Source organism: Grus americana, chromosome 1 (assembly GCF_028858705.1).
Source record: "Grus americana isolate bGruAme1 chromosome 1, bGruAme1.mat, whole genome shotgun sequence".
NCBI lineage: Eukaryota > Metazoa > Chordata > Aves > Gruiformes > Gruidae > Grus > Grus americana.
This window is the reverse complement of record NC_072852.1, coordinates 189,737,226-189,754,990: the sequence shown is the minus strand read 5'-3', so window position 1 is coordinate 189,754,990 and position 17,765 is coordinate 189,737,226. Positions and strand designations below refer to the sequence as shown.

The window sequence follows — 17,765 nt, the reverse complement described above, 5'->3', positions numbered from 1 at the left end:
TTTTCACTTAAAGCATAGGCCTGAGTTTAGTTGTAGGATATACTCAAGCTATGTAACATCTCTGCCTTCTGATTCTATACCATAACTACCACATTAGTTTGCTTGTTGAAGCTGAGTTATTTGGAGTAGGTGATCACGGCAGCTAGATTTTTTTTGAGCAACTATACCCAAGTTACATTTTTTTTCTGCAGGAGTCTCAGATTAACATTACCTTTTCATTCAGTTGTGCCTTTTATCTTGAAGAACTGAAGAAAAGACTGAACTGAGAATGGGCCTGTTCTGCAGAAAATTGTTTGAAGAAAAGAACGCTGCAGTGAAGCAGTTGTTACTGCTGAAATGCTAAAGAAAATATTCTATTGATTTTGAAGTTTATATAATTTTTAAACAGTGGTTGTTCCCACTTCATTCGTAGCTCTCAACTTTGTGCATCATGTTGCCTTGAAATGTTTGAAGTGTTCATTAAATGATGGGTGTCTTTCTTGTAATGTACAGTACCTTAATCAAATTATAGATATCTGTGGAGAGCTTATAAATGTGTTTTTATACAGTGAACTGCCATCACTATGTAACCTGAACTTTTTTTTAAAGCACTATATTCACAGATTTAAATTCCATTTCAGCTCCATTTACCTCTCAATTCCCCTCTACCTGGAAGTGAGTTGACTAAGGAACCCTTTCGATGGGATCAAAGGTTATTTGCTTTGGTTCTCCGTTTGCCTGGTATTACGGCACCAGAATCGGAGCAGATGACAGGGGTACCGGTGGATGACTCCGCAATCACACCTATGTGCGAAGTCACAGGAGGTGAGTGCCCTGGTTTCCTTTGATGAGTCAATACTTTTGAAAATGAATATGAATTCAATTTAGCTCTAAATCATGCACATGTGGTGGAATAAGTATTTCTAAGTTCTTGTGTTACTTGTGAAAACTCACAACTCTGATATAATAAAATTAAAGACGCTTATTGCATTAAAGCTACAGACAAATTTATGTAACCTGTCTTGGAAGAGTGTGAATCTACTGTAGCAAGAGAAAACTTGCTTTTTTCTAACACACCTTGGTGTTGCAATTAGAAATTGTAGGAATTGAGTCTGTTCTGCAGTACAGCTTTGCTAAATTCCTGTCATACTCTGATCTAAAGAAGCCAAAAGTGAAGGAAATGTGTTGGTGGTTTTTTGTTTTTCTTCCAGAGCATGCAGAATGCAATGCAGAATTTCTGCAATGCAGAATGCGTAGTAATTCTGCAAATTTAATACTTTTCTCTCCATCATAACTCATATTCTTAATCACTTAAATTATATTCCAGATCAAACTTGGGCATCAATTTTATAATTTGTCTGTAAAAGTTTTTGATTACATCACATATTAAAACCATAATGATTCTTCTGATGCAGCAGAGGGAATATGATAGAAAGCAAGCAAATGGATTTAAAAAGCATTCCAGAAGGATTCGATTCCACTGCTTTCTGACTCTAATGTAGGCTATATTGACAGTGCTGACTGAAATTTGTGGACAGTTAAGTGTTGATGTCTGTCACAAGGGGGAGCCCATTTTCCATGAATGCAACCAAGAATTCGAGTTAAAAGCCTTTAAGGGACTAAAACCCAAACATTTCCAATGAGGAGTATGTCACTGCTTCACTAGGCTGCCTTGCAGCTTAAACAAAGAGGGAGTGTTCGGCAGAGGCTTTAAATCAGTGATCCATACATAAATCCATGTGTGTGGCAGGTGAACGGCTTTGGATGATCCCAGTTGAAATAAGGGAAGAAACACTGAACAACCTTAACCTTGGCTGTTTTGTTCTAGGTCGATCATATTGTGTGTGCTCTCCAAGAATGCTGAATCAGTGTCTTGAGTCATTGGTGCAAAAAGTGCAAAGTGGAGTCGTAATAAATTTTGAAAAAGCTGGACCAGATCCCTCACCAATTGATGGTACTTGAAATATTTTACACTGTGATACGAAAAGGCAGGGATGACTATCAATATAATTGAGTGAACTTAAAGTAATAGTTGCCAAAATAAAAGTGAAACTGTTGCAATTTAAAAGACATTGCTACAAAAATTACCTCCTATGTCCGAAATTCTGTTGTACGTTTTCAAAATACTGGCTGTAGCTGCTAGACACCATGTAAAACCTCTACATTTGGTCATATTACTCAGGTAGTCTTAAGTACAGTTATTCACGTCAAGCATAGTTAAATGGACTCATGAGTTTTAAGCAGTATTTTTCAACCAGCTAGAAATGTAAATAGCTCGATAGGAAAATACTGGCTTTACTGCATTAAACAACAAAGGGTAAGCATATAAAGTGGCTGCATTTAAGAGTTAAAATAGCAAATACAACTATGCAGCCTTCTCGTTCTAAATGGCTTAGCTAGGTCCCTCTTAGAATGTTACTTGGAAGTGTTTGTGGGATTTTTTTAATCCTGCTTTGCTGCAATAAAAAGTTAGTCCAGCAGTATTAGTCATGTGTGTCAATTTTTTTTATGCATGGAGATTTGAAGTTTATCTGCTAATAATGATGGGAGGAGAAAGAAACTGATTATTATGAAGGGCTCCAGATAATTGACTTTCTCAGCTCTGATCCTGTAAGCAGTCAATGCTCACTTGGTTTCTTATAGTTTCTTGGGTTTTTGCAGAAATGCTTACTGACAACTATCTGCTATTCTTAGAAATAATATTAACTGCAGGAACAGCTTCCCTGGGGGTATAGTTCTTAAACTCTTTGCAGAAGAGTATTATTTTTAATACTCTTTTTTTGAGTTTTAATGCTATTTTGACTCATAAAGCCTTTTTTCTTCTGTAGATGGGCAAGTGGATATATCTAGACCCTTCGGACCCCAACCTTGGCACAGCTGTCACAAACTTATTTATGTTAGACCAAACCCTAAAACTGGGGTTCCTATAGGTCATTGGCCTGTTCCTGAATCCTTTTGGCCAGATCAAAATTCTCCAACGCTGGTACGTACTGTAGTTAGATAAAGCAAAGGGTTTGTGCATGGGGGCATATTCCAGGATTTCCTATTCATTCATTTTTTTTTTTAAATCTTGAGTTACTTCATTGTAGCAAGAAAAAATGTAAACCTGTGTTGCAGTTACCTTGGATAAATTACTGATAAGCAAATAATACTATGGGATTTGCTTTTTAGTAACTTTGAAGCATTAAGAAACTGCCTGTAACAGATTTATTTGTCGACCTAGTACATGCACCTAATGTTTTGGTTTGAATTTGTTAAAATATCAAACCAGAAATAAAGTGGCATTTTGATAATAGACTATCATATCCTATTAACTTGCAGATGGTATAGTAAGATCTTCCCAATTTTGAATCCTTGTGATAGTTCTGTCTTTGTTCTAGCAGGTGAATGTAATTTCTTCTGCTGTTCAGTGTAGCCATACCTTCAATTTATGCCAACTAGAGAAACTCACCTTATTTAATTTAAATACTATCCATAGAATTAATTTTATGTGTTCTTTTTCATAAAAGAATGTATTCCACTGCCTTTTGTTTGATCTGAACTAATCATTAGTATAGTGTAATGTATTTTTGTATTTCTGCTAATCTTTGAAAATCATTAAAGTAGAAATAATGCAGTTGTATAATTGTTCCCTATATGTCATGACAATTTTAATTGAATGTTTGTGTTTTTTTGATCTGAAACTAGTGTGCTGACTAGCAAACTCATTGAACTTTTAATAAATTTTATCTCCTTTGGAAAATAAAGTCCTCTGAAATAGAGGTTGTTGAGGAGTGATACAAGTATGAAATTTTAGTCATATTTACAGGTTTGATATTGCTGGCACCTGCGGCCACATTCATTGAAGGATGTGGATGCCCTTCTGAACTACAAAGCAAGCTAGCATATATGAATAAAAGTAAATCTTCTATAGTCATTTAAAAACCAAAACATCATTGTGTACTGAATATCAAAAAGCTGCTCTGTAGGAAAACTGTCCTATGTACTCCTTGTAATCACTATCAATGGCATATCTACTGCCATTCACTGTATAGACTCAATACAGTTCATCTGCTACTGCAGATCTTGATTGAAATTGCTAAAATAGATCTTGACAGGTGAAGAGTTGTTCTAAATCTGCTAAAAACATGAGATTGACTTACCTAAATTGCAAGAAGATGAGAAAAAAGTCTCATACTGCATAAGGCACTGGATTATTGCATGTGCAGCTAAATTCCTGTTGACATCAATTGAAATTCCACATTGAACCTTCCTTATGCAATGTTGGGGAGCTACGTTTGCTGGTAATGTTTCAAGACTTGTATTTCTGTACTGTTCTGAAAATACAGTGTTAAAACTTAGCATATGTTGTAACTCTTGTGTGCTTAAGAGTTCATAGTTAGATATTTTTCATTTCCTCCCTGTTACTTGATCCACAGTGGAGTTGTCTCAAACAGTCCTACCCCAAGTACTGTTTCATGTACTGTAGGTAATGATACTGTCAAGGCTTCCTTAAATGTATATGAAAGTATGCTAATAATTATGTTGGCAGATCAACATGTAAATGGCTGCTCCCACTGCTCTGGGGTAAAAATAGTTCTGCTGTCCAGCCAAGGGTTATTGGACTTCTCAAGTCTTAGCATTCAACTTCTTTTGCAGCCTTGTTATTCCTAGTATAACTGCTTCATGGCTTGCTCAAAAACTCCACAACTCTTTACTGGAGGCATCTTCTTTGAAGAGAATTGCAGTCCTTCAGTTGTTTGGGCCTCCTGTTTTGTGTGCGCTTGGACAGTACACCTTCCTCAGAGAGGAGACACTCAAGGCAAGACCAGCTCTGTGAGCAGATAACAGTTGGGTGGCTCATCATAAAAGGAAGAGGCTAGAGCTTATAGATGTAGAAAAATTACTTTCAAGGTGAGGTGGTAGGAAGGTCCAAGAAACCCTGTGTTTCCCTAGTTCATCTTATGTATTTATTAGTTACCTCCTTGTAAAGAGAGTAAATGGAAGGAGGCTTCCCAATTGAGCTCTTCTCCAGATTTTAGTGGCCTTGGAGAAGGGTCAGGGTAAGTATAAGAGTTTACATTCCTCTCCTGAAAACCCTTTGGTGGAAGATGTACAGCTCCAATTTTCATCACACACAAAAAAAATCAGCTTTCCCTATCAGCACAAGAAATTTCAAATATGTTTACTTATACTTGAAACTTGAGGCACAAAGGCCTTTTCCCTGTGATTAATAAAAAGATTAAAATCCAAACACTTAGCTTGCTTGAAATAATTTTTCACAAGCCTAGTTAAAATGTGACTTCTTCTAAAGCTTGTTTTTCCTGAATTCATGCTGCTCTTGGTCATTATAATTCAGTTTGAATTTTGTAACTGTTAAATTTGCCAAGAAGGAAAAGTGTTGGAGGAAGTCTGCAAGTGCAAAAGTGCTTCTCTGGGGAATAAAACTGCGTATGCCCCACAGTAGCAATGAAGATTTTTTTTTTTATTTTGTCCCCACTGGGATTTAGTTCCATTTGCAAAGTTTTTGTGCATATGGAAGAAGTTTTACTTGCATGCTGTTCTAGACTTACTAGGTAAAATAACTGGCATTTATTTAGAAAATATTCCTTCAGATTTTAGAGAGTGCTAACATAAATTAATTGCTTAGAACTCATTAACAAGAAATACAAATCCTGTATTGAATAGGATAAGTATATACTTCCATAAGTCTGTTTTCAAAGAACTTGTATTACTTTAGTTGTCATAGCACAATTACTTTTTAATTGTTGCGCAGACTTACTAACAGTGGAATGCTTATGTTTAGCCACCTCGCACATCTCATCCTGTGGTGAAATTCTCCTGTACTGACTGTGAACCGATGGTCATTGACAAACTGCCTTTTGATAAATACGAGTTAGAACCTTCACCACTGACCCAGTTTATCCTGGAGAGAAAATCCCCTCAGACCTGCTGGCAGGCAAGTAGAGTGCATGCTGAACTGAAGTTCTTTACAGAGTGTCGTTTTTCATAGATTTTATTGTATAATGAAAATAGGATGTAAAATTTCAGCACACAGTATTTTGGATTTACATACAATATAATGTGTTTTATTGCAGGTATATGTGAGCAATAGTGCAAAATACAGTGAACTTGGTCATCCTTTTGGTTACTTGAAAGCTAGTACAGCGCTGAATTGTGTGAATTTATTTGTGATGCCTTACAATTATCCAGTCCTCCTTCCACTGCTAGGTAAATACCACTTCATAAAAATTTTCTTAGGTGGTAGGCAATTGAAAAATTGATCTCATCTAAATAGATTACTGCAATTAATGCTGGTATTAATCACACACCTGTAGAAGGGTAGAAAGTTGAGCAAAGTATTTGTCATCAGTAACTTGTTTCACTTGTCACCAATTGGCTGACCTTCATGACTCAGACTCAATGTGTCAGATGATTTATTTAATCATTATTCTTTCAGATATGCTTTGGTCTTGCTTCTTTCATTATTTGAGGAGTTGTTTTTCCTAATCTGTTGTCTCAATTACCAATTCAATTTGATAAATGATTTATCAGGTTCCATCTTTTGGCTGCAGCATTAATCTTGTGTGTGTGCGTATATTTAGTTTAGTTGTATACATGTTAAACTACACATATTACTTTAAGCATTGAGGAATTGGCATTTCTTTGAGAGTTTCTTTTATTAGAAAAAAAGACGCAGTGCTGCTAGACATGCCTTTCATTTTGTCTCTTTTCTGTTTATAACCATTAGATGACTTGTTTAAAGTACACAAGGCAAAGCCTACGTTAAAATGGCGACAGTCATTTGAAAGTTATTTGAAGACAATGCCGCCTTATTATCTTGGGGTAAGGTGACTTACTGTGTTAAAATTTCATTTTTATTATGTACCTATAGTTATCTTTCCACTATGGATGTATTCCCTATTTCAAGTAGAATAAATGTTAATTTAAGAGAGAATAGCTAAACTTCATGCATAATGATACTTACTGTTTTCGCTGGAGTCCTGTAGAAGGCTTGAGACCTTAATGTTATGAAAATTTCATCAGCTGTGACTCATGTATAAATATCTCTGTTAATAATTGATTCTGTATGAATGGAGCAGTGCTTTAAACTCACAACAAAAAACGCTGCCCTGAAAGTCTTTGGGTTTTGTCTTTTGTAACTTTGAGGACCTCAGGTTCTATTTGATATGGATACAATTAGTTGAAGTATGTATACAAAACTTGTGAAGTTAAATATGACTATGCAATATATTCCATGTTACAGCCTTTGAAGAAAGCTGTGAGAATGATGGGAGCACCCAACCTTATAGCTGACAATGTGGAATATGGACTTAGTTACAGTGTCATTTCATATCTCAAAAAGTTGAGTCAGCAGGTAATGTTGAAGCAAAAGAGCAGTAAAAACTTATTCTAATATCAGGATAATCTTAAAATACTCAAGTTCAATGGCTTTGAAGGAAAAAAGAGCAGAAAGATCAAGTTAATACCTTCCGATAAGCAATTAGCAAAAAAGCATTTTAGTTTTATGAATTGAAGGAAAATTTAACATTTAAATGTAGACTTTATAGACTGGACTATAGATAGATATGGAGGTACATATTGATTTATTTTTTATTTAAGGAGCATTTTTACTTGTACAGACAGTAACATACTTTTGTCCAAAAGAAAACATGTTGTATTACCTTAAATATTAAAGATGTTCTAGTATTTTTTTCAGAAAATAGACATTTGTACTTTGTGCTTCTGAATCAGAAAGTGTCCTTTCTTTGGCTTGTGAAATGAAATGGAAAGTGTTCAGTAAATATAAAGTAAACTGACATAATTCATAATCTCAAATAAGGATACAGATGTAGAAGTGGCAAGTGAGCTTTTGAAACTGTTGACTGTGTTTAGAATAGTGCCCGTATCTTTGACTAGTCTCCTGCACCAGCTAAAGCATTTCTGCCCTGCTACCTCCACTTTTATTTTGTTGAACTGTGCATGTTAAGCTTTCTTGTTCAAGGTAATAAAATAATGCAGTAGGCTTGAAACTTCAAGAAACAGTAGTGGAAGTACTTGTAACTTAGCTACAAGTTCTTATGGACCAGCTTTTTCCTAAAGCATTAATATAAATGATTATTTGAGGAAGCAAACCTCTTGAAGTTTACAGTATATCCTATTAAATCATAGTCATATTGCTCAGTATTCTGTAAAGTGAATTAATCTCTCAATTTAGACATCTTAGACTCCTAAAATGTAATGACATGCACTGCAAATTATACTTAAAGCTTTTCGAACTTCTGAAAGGCTCTGCCAGTAGAGAGACAGTATTCTTAATAAGTATGTATTCAGATTTTGAGTAGTCTATAAATTTATGTGAAACTGCAAAACCAACATTGGCAGGTTTATTTCTAAATTATTTTTGGCTCTTTGTTCAACTGTATTCTGCCAAAAAGCTGGTGTTTATGAACATGTTTAATTTTTGTACAACTCATAATATTGGGGGTTAGGTCTGTCTAGTCAAACAGAATCAGGTATTATCATGTATTACATATTTATTAATGTTACAACTATTTGTGTTGAGCTTTTAAAAAAATTGATACCATTGTGTGACCGATCGCAACTATAGTTGTGGGAGAATCGGTCTTTTGAGAGTTATAGTGTTTAGCCATTAATGTAGAAAGCAGTCTATGTGAGTACAGATAGATTTGCAGAGAATTACTAGTCAAATTATGGCATTTTATGAAAATAAAAGCATTGCATGCATATTGGTGCTTAGATACCATAATGGGCAGCAGAGGAGAAATATGCAGAAGACCTAGGCACAAACTGTTCACTATATTTGAAATTGTAGTAAGCATTAAGTGGTTTTGTATTAAGCACTCCTTAAGCACTGAGCCTGGTTATGGTCGTCATAGTGTATTAGCACATTGTTGAATCTTCTAGGTAGGAATTTAAAATGAATAAGTCTGACTAATCCTTTTAAGAGCATATTGTCAATTTTATTTATTTATTTATTTCAAATTAAGGCCAAAATAGAGTCCGATAGAGTCATTGGCTCTGTAGGCAAAAAGGTAGCGCAAGAGACTGGAATTAAGGTCAGAAGCAGATCACACAACCTGTCTATGGCACATAGGAACGATTTTCAACATCTGCTACAGGGGATTACTGGGGAAATTCCTCATAGACCTCTAGACCTCAATATGAAGGAGTATGCTGGGTTCCAAATAGCTTTGCTGAATAAGGTAAGCACCACTGTGTGTAATGTTGTTATTTTCAATATACTTCCATTGAAATGCTAGATATTGTTTCATACGTGGTATTAATTGGAACTTTATTTACTGGAACCATAGGATTTGAAACCTCAGACTTTTAGAAATGCTTATGACATACCCAGAAGAAATCTTTTGGATCAATTAACGCGAATGAGATCTAATTTACTGAAGAGTACTCGCAAGTTCCTCAAAGGACAAGATGAAGGTTAGATAAGTTTATTTTTTGCCTAACTGTCATATGATTGGTACTAAAAAAAATGAAGACTGTAACAAATAGCATAGTTCTTAAAACTTAGTGGATGTCTGATAGTGCCATTAAACTGCATGGTTTTTGGGATTTCCGCCCTCCCCCCCCCCAAACTTACTGGAAGAAAACCTGGCGAGGATAGAGAAGATGTGGATTCACTGCTCTGTCCTTTAGTCCATATGAGGAGACTTGGGGTTTTACATAAGGTTCTTTGTTCACTGGTTTTTTCCAACTTTCATGATATATCTGAGAAAAAAATCACAGGTTAGCTCTGAACATTACGCTCTCTCTATTAAAGTGGATTGTGAGCAGAGGAAAAGTAAGCTTGCTCACTGGGTGCTGCCAGTGTGATTCTTTTGCCCTTTAGGCCAACAGCAAATAGTTCAGTAATCTGCTAATTTATTCCTTTACCTTTCTACTGTGTCTTCTGGCACTGCTTTATGGCCTCTTAATAAACAGAAGATGATAAAATAAATGGAGAAAATGAGAAGGGCAATGCAAATGAAAGTGTATGTTACATTAGTTCTGTCACTACTTAGGTCAGATTAACATCTGTGATCAAGTGATAATGTAATGTGAAATGCAGAGAAATTGCTCTTTGGGGAGGGGGTTAAACCACATAATTTTTATGTTAGGTTTGTGGGGTTTTTTCCTGCTGTTTCTGCTAGTGTGTTTTGTTTGATCACAGGCTTGACAACTTTAAATTCATAAGAAGTTTAGAATCAGGTCCTGTGGATTTTAATAACTTGTTGATTCCAATGGTGAAAAATCACCATTGCTTTGGGAAAATGCTAGTTTCAACAATTAAATTTTGGGTGGCTAAAATTTGGTAGACTTATGTCAAAGCTGTACGCAGCGTGGCATTACTACTTTGTATTCATGTAGCTTTGGTTTGTAGTAATGTTTTAGTTATTTGTTCCCAGTCTCAGTTTTTTCACCTATCTACCCTGTTAAAAAGTTATGGGACACACTGGAAAACTAAGAGCCATGCATGACAACTATCACTTATTTCCGTGTTGTAATGATAAATTCACAAGAAACATACTGATTGGTTTAAGCAAGTTTTCTGCACTCAAAACATGATGTTATAAATACCGATTAGGCAAGAATAATGGTGAGTTTTCCATGTCTATTTTGATAACGCATTTGATAAAAGACTGAAAACTGGAGGTTTGAAGTGGATATAGACTAAATTCTCATAAGGTGAGCAGTGTCATATGTTAATAAACCCTTCTGTTATGATAGATCAAGTTCACAGTGTACCTATAGCACAAATGGGAAACTACCAGGAGTATCTAAAGCAAATACCTTCTCCGCTCCGAGAGCTTGATCCTGATCAACCACGAAGGCTCCATACATTTGGCAATCCATTCAAGTTGGACAAAAAGGTGACTTTTTCTGTAATGCCTTTAAAAAAAAAAAAAAAGTGGGGTTGTGAGTGTGTGCATTGCTGATTAGACCGTTCAAAGAGCAGTGTCTTGGAGAAACACTTTGAAATATTTGGACAAGTGCTGCTTACAAGAAAGTCTCTTGGATGTTTTTCTGTAAGTAGTATCCTATGGAGGGCAGTGTTTATTGGAAACCAGTATTATGCCTCTGAATTGTATTATAAGCAAAATAGGCTTGTTGCTGTAGTATAGCTAATACCTAATCAAGTTTCCTTTACCAAACTTCCCCTGTGAAAAGCTTCCAGTAATTTTGAGAGCACAGACTCTCCCTTTTGACCAAATTGCTCTTGGACTTGACCAAATTACCAATATAATTTAGAAGTGGTCTTTTAAATGTTTGAGTCATTTTTACAATTACTGAAAAGGAAGTTTGACAGCCCACTCAGTTGTCTAACTTGGCAGGCTGTTGGATAAGGGCCCTAAGCACCTTGAGTTAGTCTAGGAAGGATTTGATGTTGTTCTCCCCTATTACTTTGTTCAACAGTTGAGAATTCAGTGCGCAATGGCATGTAGTACATAATAGCCTTATACATGGTAAACATCATCATAACATCAAAGCATTCATTATATTTTATATTTTTTGGGTTTGGCTTAAAGTTTAACAGTTCTCTCCATTAAATTAATTACAGGGAATGATGATAGATGAAGCAGATGAATTTGTATCAGGACCTCAAAATAAACATAAAAGACCTGGAGAACCAAATATGCAAGGGATTCCAAAAAGACGACGTTGTATGTCCCCCCTGCTCAGAGGTCGACCGCAAACTCCTCCAGTTGTGAATAACCACATTGGAGGAAAAGGGCCACCGACACCAGTCACACAAGCACAGCCTGACCTTGTTAAACCTATTCCTATTCACAAAAGTAAGTTAATCTTCATCGTCTTTAGAGAGTTTGGGTTTTAACTTATGCAAAAAACTTGTTTATGTAGAAATACCATTGACTGATTTCCTAAATATGGCATTTTAACCCTCATTTTTTGAAAATGAAGTATTGAAATGTGCATCTGGGTCAATTACAGAAAGAGTGAATATAGTCTTTCAGATAGAAGTCTCTTTCATATGAACTTCCCAATATAAACAATGTATTTCCTGTATTAAATGAGGAGACAATGTAAACAGTCAGAAGGATGTTCTTCCTTTGCCTGGGAATTAAGATGCTCCAAAAGTATCACAACATGAAGTTAATTTGGATTTTGCTGTAGGGCAGTGAATTCATTTCCCTTAGTGTGGAGCTGAGGTGCTGTATAAGTCTTGGTCACTGTTAAGCACTAAAGTAAACTTCTTCACCTCAATTCAATGAGGAAAGACAAGCATGCCATAAAAGTGTATTTTACAGGTGCTTTTGATGGTAGTCCATATAGCAATTTCCCTTTTCATATAAGGACTATACCTGTGATTTTATTTTTTTTTTTTAAAGCCATTAATTGCCAGGAGATAGTAATGTGCTCAGTGTTACAACCCACAAACATGTTTTCTTATGCCTAGCATGTACAGTAGACTACGCAAGCTGGAGCATAGCTCTACAAGAGTTTAATACTGAACTGACTCACTGACTTCTATCAGATGATAAAGAATGTGAAACTGGCAAGTGTAATCTTTGTTTTTTTCAGCATCAGAAACAAATAATGAGGTTACAGTGGATGATGTAATTGAGAATCATGTTACAGACCCACTTTCATCAGACATTTTCCCAAATACTGTGGACTCAGAATTTTCAATGTCCTCTTCTCCATTCAATTCATTGGATCGACCGGCAGCTCCTACAGAGGATGTAGGCCATGAACATTTACAGAATAACTTGAATGTTGATGGGTTTTTGGAGAATCATGAGGAATCAGGTAGTAAAGAACAAAGTACCGAAGAGAACATGCCAATGTCTTCACCAAGCAAAGGGAAAAAAACAGTGCATTGCAGAAGTTCCAGAGAGATTAATATAGACCTAAGAGCACAAATTATGAAAGAGATCCGAAAACCAGGAAGGAGTAAGTATACCAAATCTTTCTTTCAGATGATTGACATGAGAGCTAGACAAAGAGTTCATATTAGATCACTGTTTTAGAAAAATACTGAACTGTGAGACTGAGGCAAAATAAATTTAAAGCTGAGAAGATTTGTTTTAAAACCTCTGCCAAAAACTTTATGGATGAGTGATTAAACATTTCTATACCTATCAGTGTTCATAAAAGTAATACGTTTTATCAGTATTAGAATTAGCTTGTTAGGTGCTCCAGTAATATCTTCAACTTGCAGTATCCAGTGGTTTTTAACGTTAGTGTTCATTAAACAGTATGTCATTGCTACGAGCCTGGTTGGTAGGAGATATATCCTAAAAGCTTACAAAAACTGAATGAAATCTCTTGCATTTCACCGAGATCTATTACAACAGATACTTGTAGAGGCATTTCTTAAGTAACTGTGATTTTGCTCTTCTCTTTAAGAGTATGAAAGAATCTTCTTTTTACTGAAGCATGTACAAGGAAGCTTACAAACCCGACTGATATTTTTACAAAATATTATTAAAGAAGCTTCAAGGTAGGTAACTCTATTGTATTATACATAAATTATTACAGTTGTATTATAAAACTGCACAGTCTACTGCCATACTTGACAACCATGCAGTTCTTTTTTTGAAACTTGCCACACAATGCTTTGCACTGCAAGAAAATAATTCCCTAGAAGAAAGCAGAACCACATAAACTTCCTGATATGTGTTGTTTGCACAAGCTTACCTTTTTGCCTCAGATTTTGTCTTAAAAATACTAGCAACTGTAACTGCCAAATAACCATAAATGTAGATGGGCAGTGGTATAGAAAGAGAAGGTAACTTTAGAAAATAATTCAGGCTCCGAAGTTTAAGTGTGAGCATACTGCTAATTTGAAGAACTGATGGAACTGCATATTACTATGAATTAGGCTTTCAGAAGCAATTGAAATTCATTATTCTGCATCAACTCAAAATTTTGTCCTAAAAATACTTTTGAGATCCCTGTATGCTCCATAAAGGTATGTGTCTGCTCTTCAGATTTATTTCCTTCAGAGATATTGTAGTCCTGGCTGAGGCTGTGGAAATGGGAGGTAGTTTGTCACTGGAGTAGAGAGACTTGCTGAGGATTTAAACCCTCTATTGTTAATCCAGGTAGAAATGGTTCCTTACAGCATCCTTAGACTGACCATACTTGCTTAGCCTTCTACATGTTTACTAAGAGGAAAGAAAGGAGAAACATGTAATTATGATTGGAACCAACAGTGTTTGAGTTGAAGTGAACTAATAATTCCAGCATCTTGCTTGGGTCATAAATATAACTGTAACTTAGAGGCTTATTTCAGAAGCTGTTGCTCCTAGAGTCTGTGGGGTTGGAATATTTGTGTCTCTAAAATTAGGCTCTTTAGATCATCTGTAATTCTCATTTCTGTTGTACAGCCTCCCTGTTCCAGTTATCTGGAGTTGACTCTCACTACAAATTTGGCAGTGGTTGAGTGTTGCTGTTGGATGCATCAGAATTAAATCCTGTCTCTCACCATAGCCAACAGTTTTCTGTATCTACTGTTGGAAAAAGTTCGCAATTCTGTTTCTCTTGATTGTTGTTAAACGTTAAATTTTACTGGTTTGCATGTAGGAACAGCTTAATCTTTCTCCTTCCTCTTCTCTCCTAGGTTAGATTTTTGTAGTGTGCTCACTTTATCCACGTGGATAACACTGCCTACAACCCCTACGCAGTTCTCTGCTTCTTTCCTTGTCCAGGCAAGCTATCACATTTAACCAAGGTTCCTTGCTCTCTGCAGGAAACATCTCTAGGCCCTCCAGAGTTGTCAAGATAGTTTTGGTTTGTGAACTGATAGCTGACTTTTGCAATGCCACGGAATGCAACTCAAATTTGGGATGCCTGCTCTCTTTCCCTGCTCCAAGGAGCTTTTGAAAATTTTTGAAAATGCTTTTTCAATTTGAGCATTTCGGAAACAAAGTATGTGTTTAAAAACAGTCCCCATTCAATTCTGGACATTAATCCACTAGAGAGGTGTGAGGCGAGAGGAAGATTTCTAAAACAATCCACAGTTTTCAGCTTACTTTGGAAAGTGATTGCCCCACAGTTCCTCTTCTGATAGCAGAAAAGTTATCACTTCTAGAGGCAGAAGTCAAGATGAGGTAGACAATGGATTTTTTTTTCTTCCAGTTGATTATGAAAATAATAAGGATGAGGAGATACCACATCTCAATTTCAAATCCTTAGCTATTTCTATTCTGACAAAGACTTCTATGCTTAGTGATACACATTTGGCTCAGCCTGGATGGGTAGTATTAGTGCTTAAAAGGAGTTCTTACGGAACACAAGACATGACTTCCTATGGATGCACAAAAAGAAGAGTTATTTAGAAAAGGGCTGAAAGGAATTAGCCTATGTAGTGGAGAGGTCTTCAGTATTTCTGGAGTTGGCATAGCAATCCATTTATGGTCCTAGCACTAAGAGTAAGTGGGGGTTTTATATTTTCTGCTAAATAGTCTAGAGCAAAAGCTGACAAAACACAGATCAACATTCTCCAAATAAACCAACTTCTCAATATGAGAAATTCAGTTCCCTTTTATTCTTCAAATTAAGAGCTTTAAGCTATTAATACACATAGTGAAGCCCAAACTGTGTACCAAGACAAAATGCTGAGTAATACCCACTTGTGATAAAAGTGCTGGCAAGGATTAATACAACCAATTTGAAAACAATAGTGAAGCTTTATGCTCAATAGCTAGAACTACTGAAGGATGTTTTATTATTACAGGTACAGTTGAATTAGAGTCAATGCTTAATTCTGTTAATTACAATATTAGTTAATTTAGTAAATTTATTCTGTTGCTTTGAAAAAAATTATTTGCCATAGGGTTCAGCATTTGAAAAAGAACTTTCAGTGAGATGTACTGAAGGGCTTGCCATAGTACACTGTAAACCTGAATTCTTGTGCCAACAGTAATGTTGAGAATAGTTAGCAATGTGTTTTTTCCCCACCTTCCACCAGGTTTTAAGTTCTAGGAAATGTCTGTTGTTAACTTGTACAGCTGCTTCAGAGGGGCTTGAAGGTATTCGGGGAAAGTAACATTGCCCAGTCACTTGCAGAGAATATGAGCATGTTAAATTTTCACTAGGATTGTATTATAGTAAAGCACTTTGCTATTAACTTAAATAATTTGACTTTTACTAGAGGGAGCGAGAAGGAATAATTATCTATTTCCCAGGTTAATACTTTTCAACAAGCAGGGAGCAGTTGTGAAAGCAATGAGGAAGAATGGAGGGGAAGTAGTACTTGAAATGTGGGATTTCTGTGGGGTTACTGAGGAGAACTGTGATGAGAAGGATGGGTAAGGGCCCAGAGCATGGGTATTCAATGAGGTAGTAAGTGGTTGGAAATGGGAGCTTGTTTCCCCATAGTCAAGCTGGGATTGTGGGGAGGTCTGTGGGCTGGGAATTAGGGCAGATGCCATGTTTCCGTGAGCCGAGAACATGAACTGGGAGGCGTGGCTGGGGCTAGAGGCTTTTGCTGGGGTTCAATAAGGTCATAGTCCAGAATAGTACCATGATGAGAAAGTGTGTGATCTTTTCATTGCTGCTTGTCTTTGAGTACGTGTACGGCTGCCAAAGCACCGATCAGAAGTGGCTTCTCAGATGCAGAAATGTTGCAAGGGGGAGGGCTAGCTGGAAACAGCAAGGAGCTGTGTGCGCTGAGGCAGGGGTGTAAGCAAAGGTGACAAAATGATCTCCTCTTCAAATTTATGTAATCAATATGGAATAGAATGGCAGAGACTCCAGGTATGGATTATGTCGGTATTTTCTTTAATTTTTTTCTTAAACTTTTAATTTGTATTTTCTTGTCAGGAAATCTGCTTTACACTGTGTAATGGCTATTCCTTCACCAGTACCAACTTCACTTAACTTTTGTGAATGCCCCATGAAGGCCTGCAAGTCATCTCTAAAAGCTGTTGCCAACTTTAGGATTATAGTTCTTTTGGCATATATTTTATTTCTGCACTTCAGAACTTTACTTCTGGAAACAGCAAACACTTAACTCTTCTTTTCCTGGCTTTCTGAGGGCTGAGTGATGTTCAGCAACATGCTAGAATAGACTGTTGTAAGAATAGTTTTGTTTTCTGTCATTAAATGGAAAAGTAAGTTAGTAGTTTACCAGAACTTTAGGAGAACAGCGTATATACCTCATCATGCACTGGACTGAAAATAATAACTGAAGTTTCCAGGGTTCAGTAAAAGTTTTGTGAACAACATCTCATGTATTACTGTGTGCATCCATTATTATGCTTTCTTTTAAATACAGGTTTAAAAAACGAATGCTGATAGAACAGCTTGAGAGTTTTCTGGAAGAAATCCATCGCAGATCCAATCAGGTCAACCATATCAACAGCAGCTAAGAAACACTGCACACAAGAGAAAGCCACAGCAGGGCACTGCTGTCCTTACTTGCATTCATTTTTGACATGCACTCTTATCTCGAGTTCCTATACCTGAAAGAATGAGAAGCTGCTCTATAAAATGATGAGAAAAGTATCCATCATGTTTTTTTTTCCTTCACTTCTGTTATTTTTGTAATGTGAAAAATATCACAAAAACATTTTTATTTAACTAAATGGAGAACTTCTTGCTTGTCATGGACTTAAGTGTCACTTTCCCTCAGGTTCTATTTTTCTTAATCCAACCTTCAAAACTATCACCTCTTAAGGTTGAACTTTGCCAAAAAGTTGCTTTGTAATTTTCAAAAAAAAACAAAAAAAAAGCACATACATTAAACAAGGTAATGTTTTGTATATACAGTTATTTTGGATATATTATTGTAAGTTGTATAAATGTATTTTGAAAAA

The 17,765-nt window shown here is 36.0% G+C and overlaps 1 protein-coding gene across 2 annotated transcripts in view; it reads left to right on the top strand.

Moving 5' to 3' along the window:
- The window catches only part of INTS6 (integrator complex subunit 6), a 46,237-nt gene extending 28,472 nt beyond the window's left edge, over window positions 1-17,765 (top strand). Inside the window, exons 6-19 of one of the 2 annotated variants that reach the window (XM_054835522.1) lie at window positions 621-804; window positions 1,808-1,933; window positions 2,808-2,962; window positions 5,765-5,917; window positions 6,057-6,189; window positions 6,710-6,804; window positions 7,226-7,336; window positions 8,970-9,185; window positions 9,294-9,420; window positions 10,708-10,850; window positions 11,540-11,774; window positions 12,523-12,894; window positions 13,351-13,444; window positions 17,225-17,765. In XM_054835522.1, the coding sequence (XP_054691497.1) occupies window positions 621-804; window positions 1,808-1,933; window positions 2,808-2,962; window positions 5,765-5,917; window positions 6,057-6,189; window positions 6,710-6,804; window positions 7,226-7,336; window positions 8,970-9,185; window positions 9,294-9,420; window positions 10,708-10,850; window positions 11,540-11,774; window positions 12,523-12,894; window positions 13,351-13,444; window positions 17,225-17,318 (2,238 nt within the window). In that variant the 3' untranslated portion in view covers window positions 17,319-17,765. The remainder of the gene's footprint in view (window positions 1-620; window positions 805-1,807; window positions 1,934-2,807; window positions 2,963-5,764; window positions 5,918-6,056; window positions 6,190-6,709; window positions 6,805-7,225; window positions 7,337-8,969; window positions 9,186-9,293; window positions 9,421-10,707; window positions 10,851-11,539; window positions 11,775-12,522; window positions 12,895-13,350; window positions 13,445-17,224) is intronic. The other variant, XM_054835532.1, reaches the window with a different exon arrangement.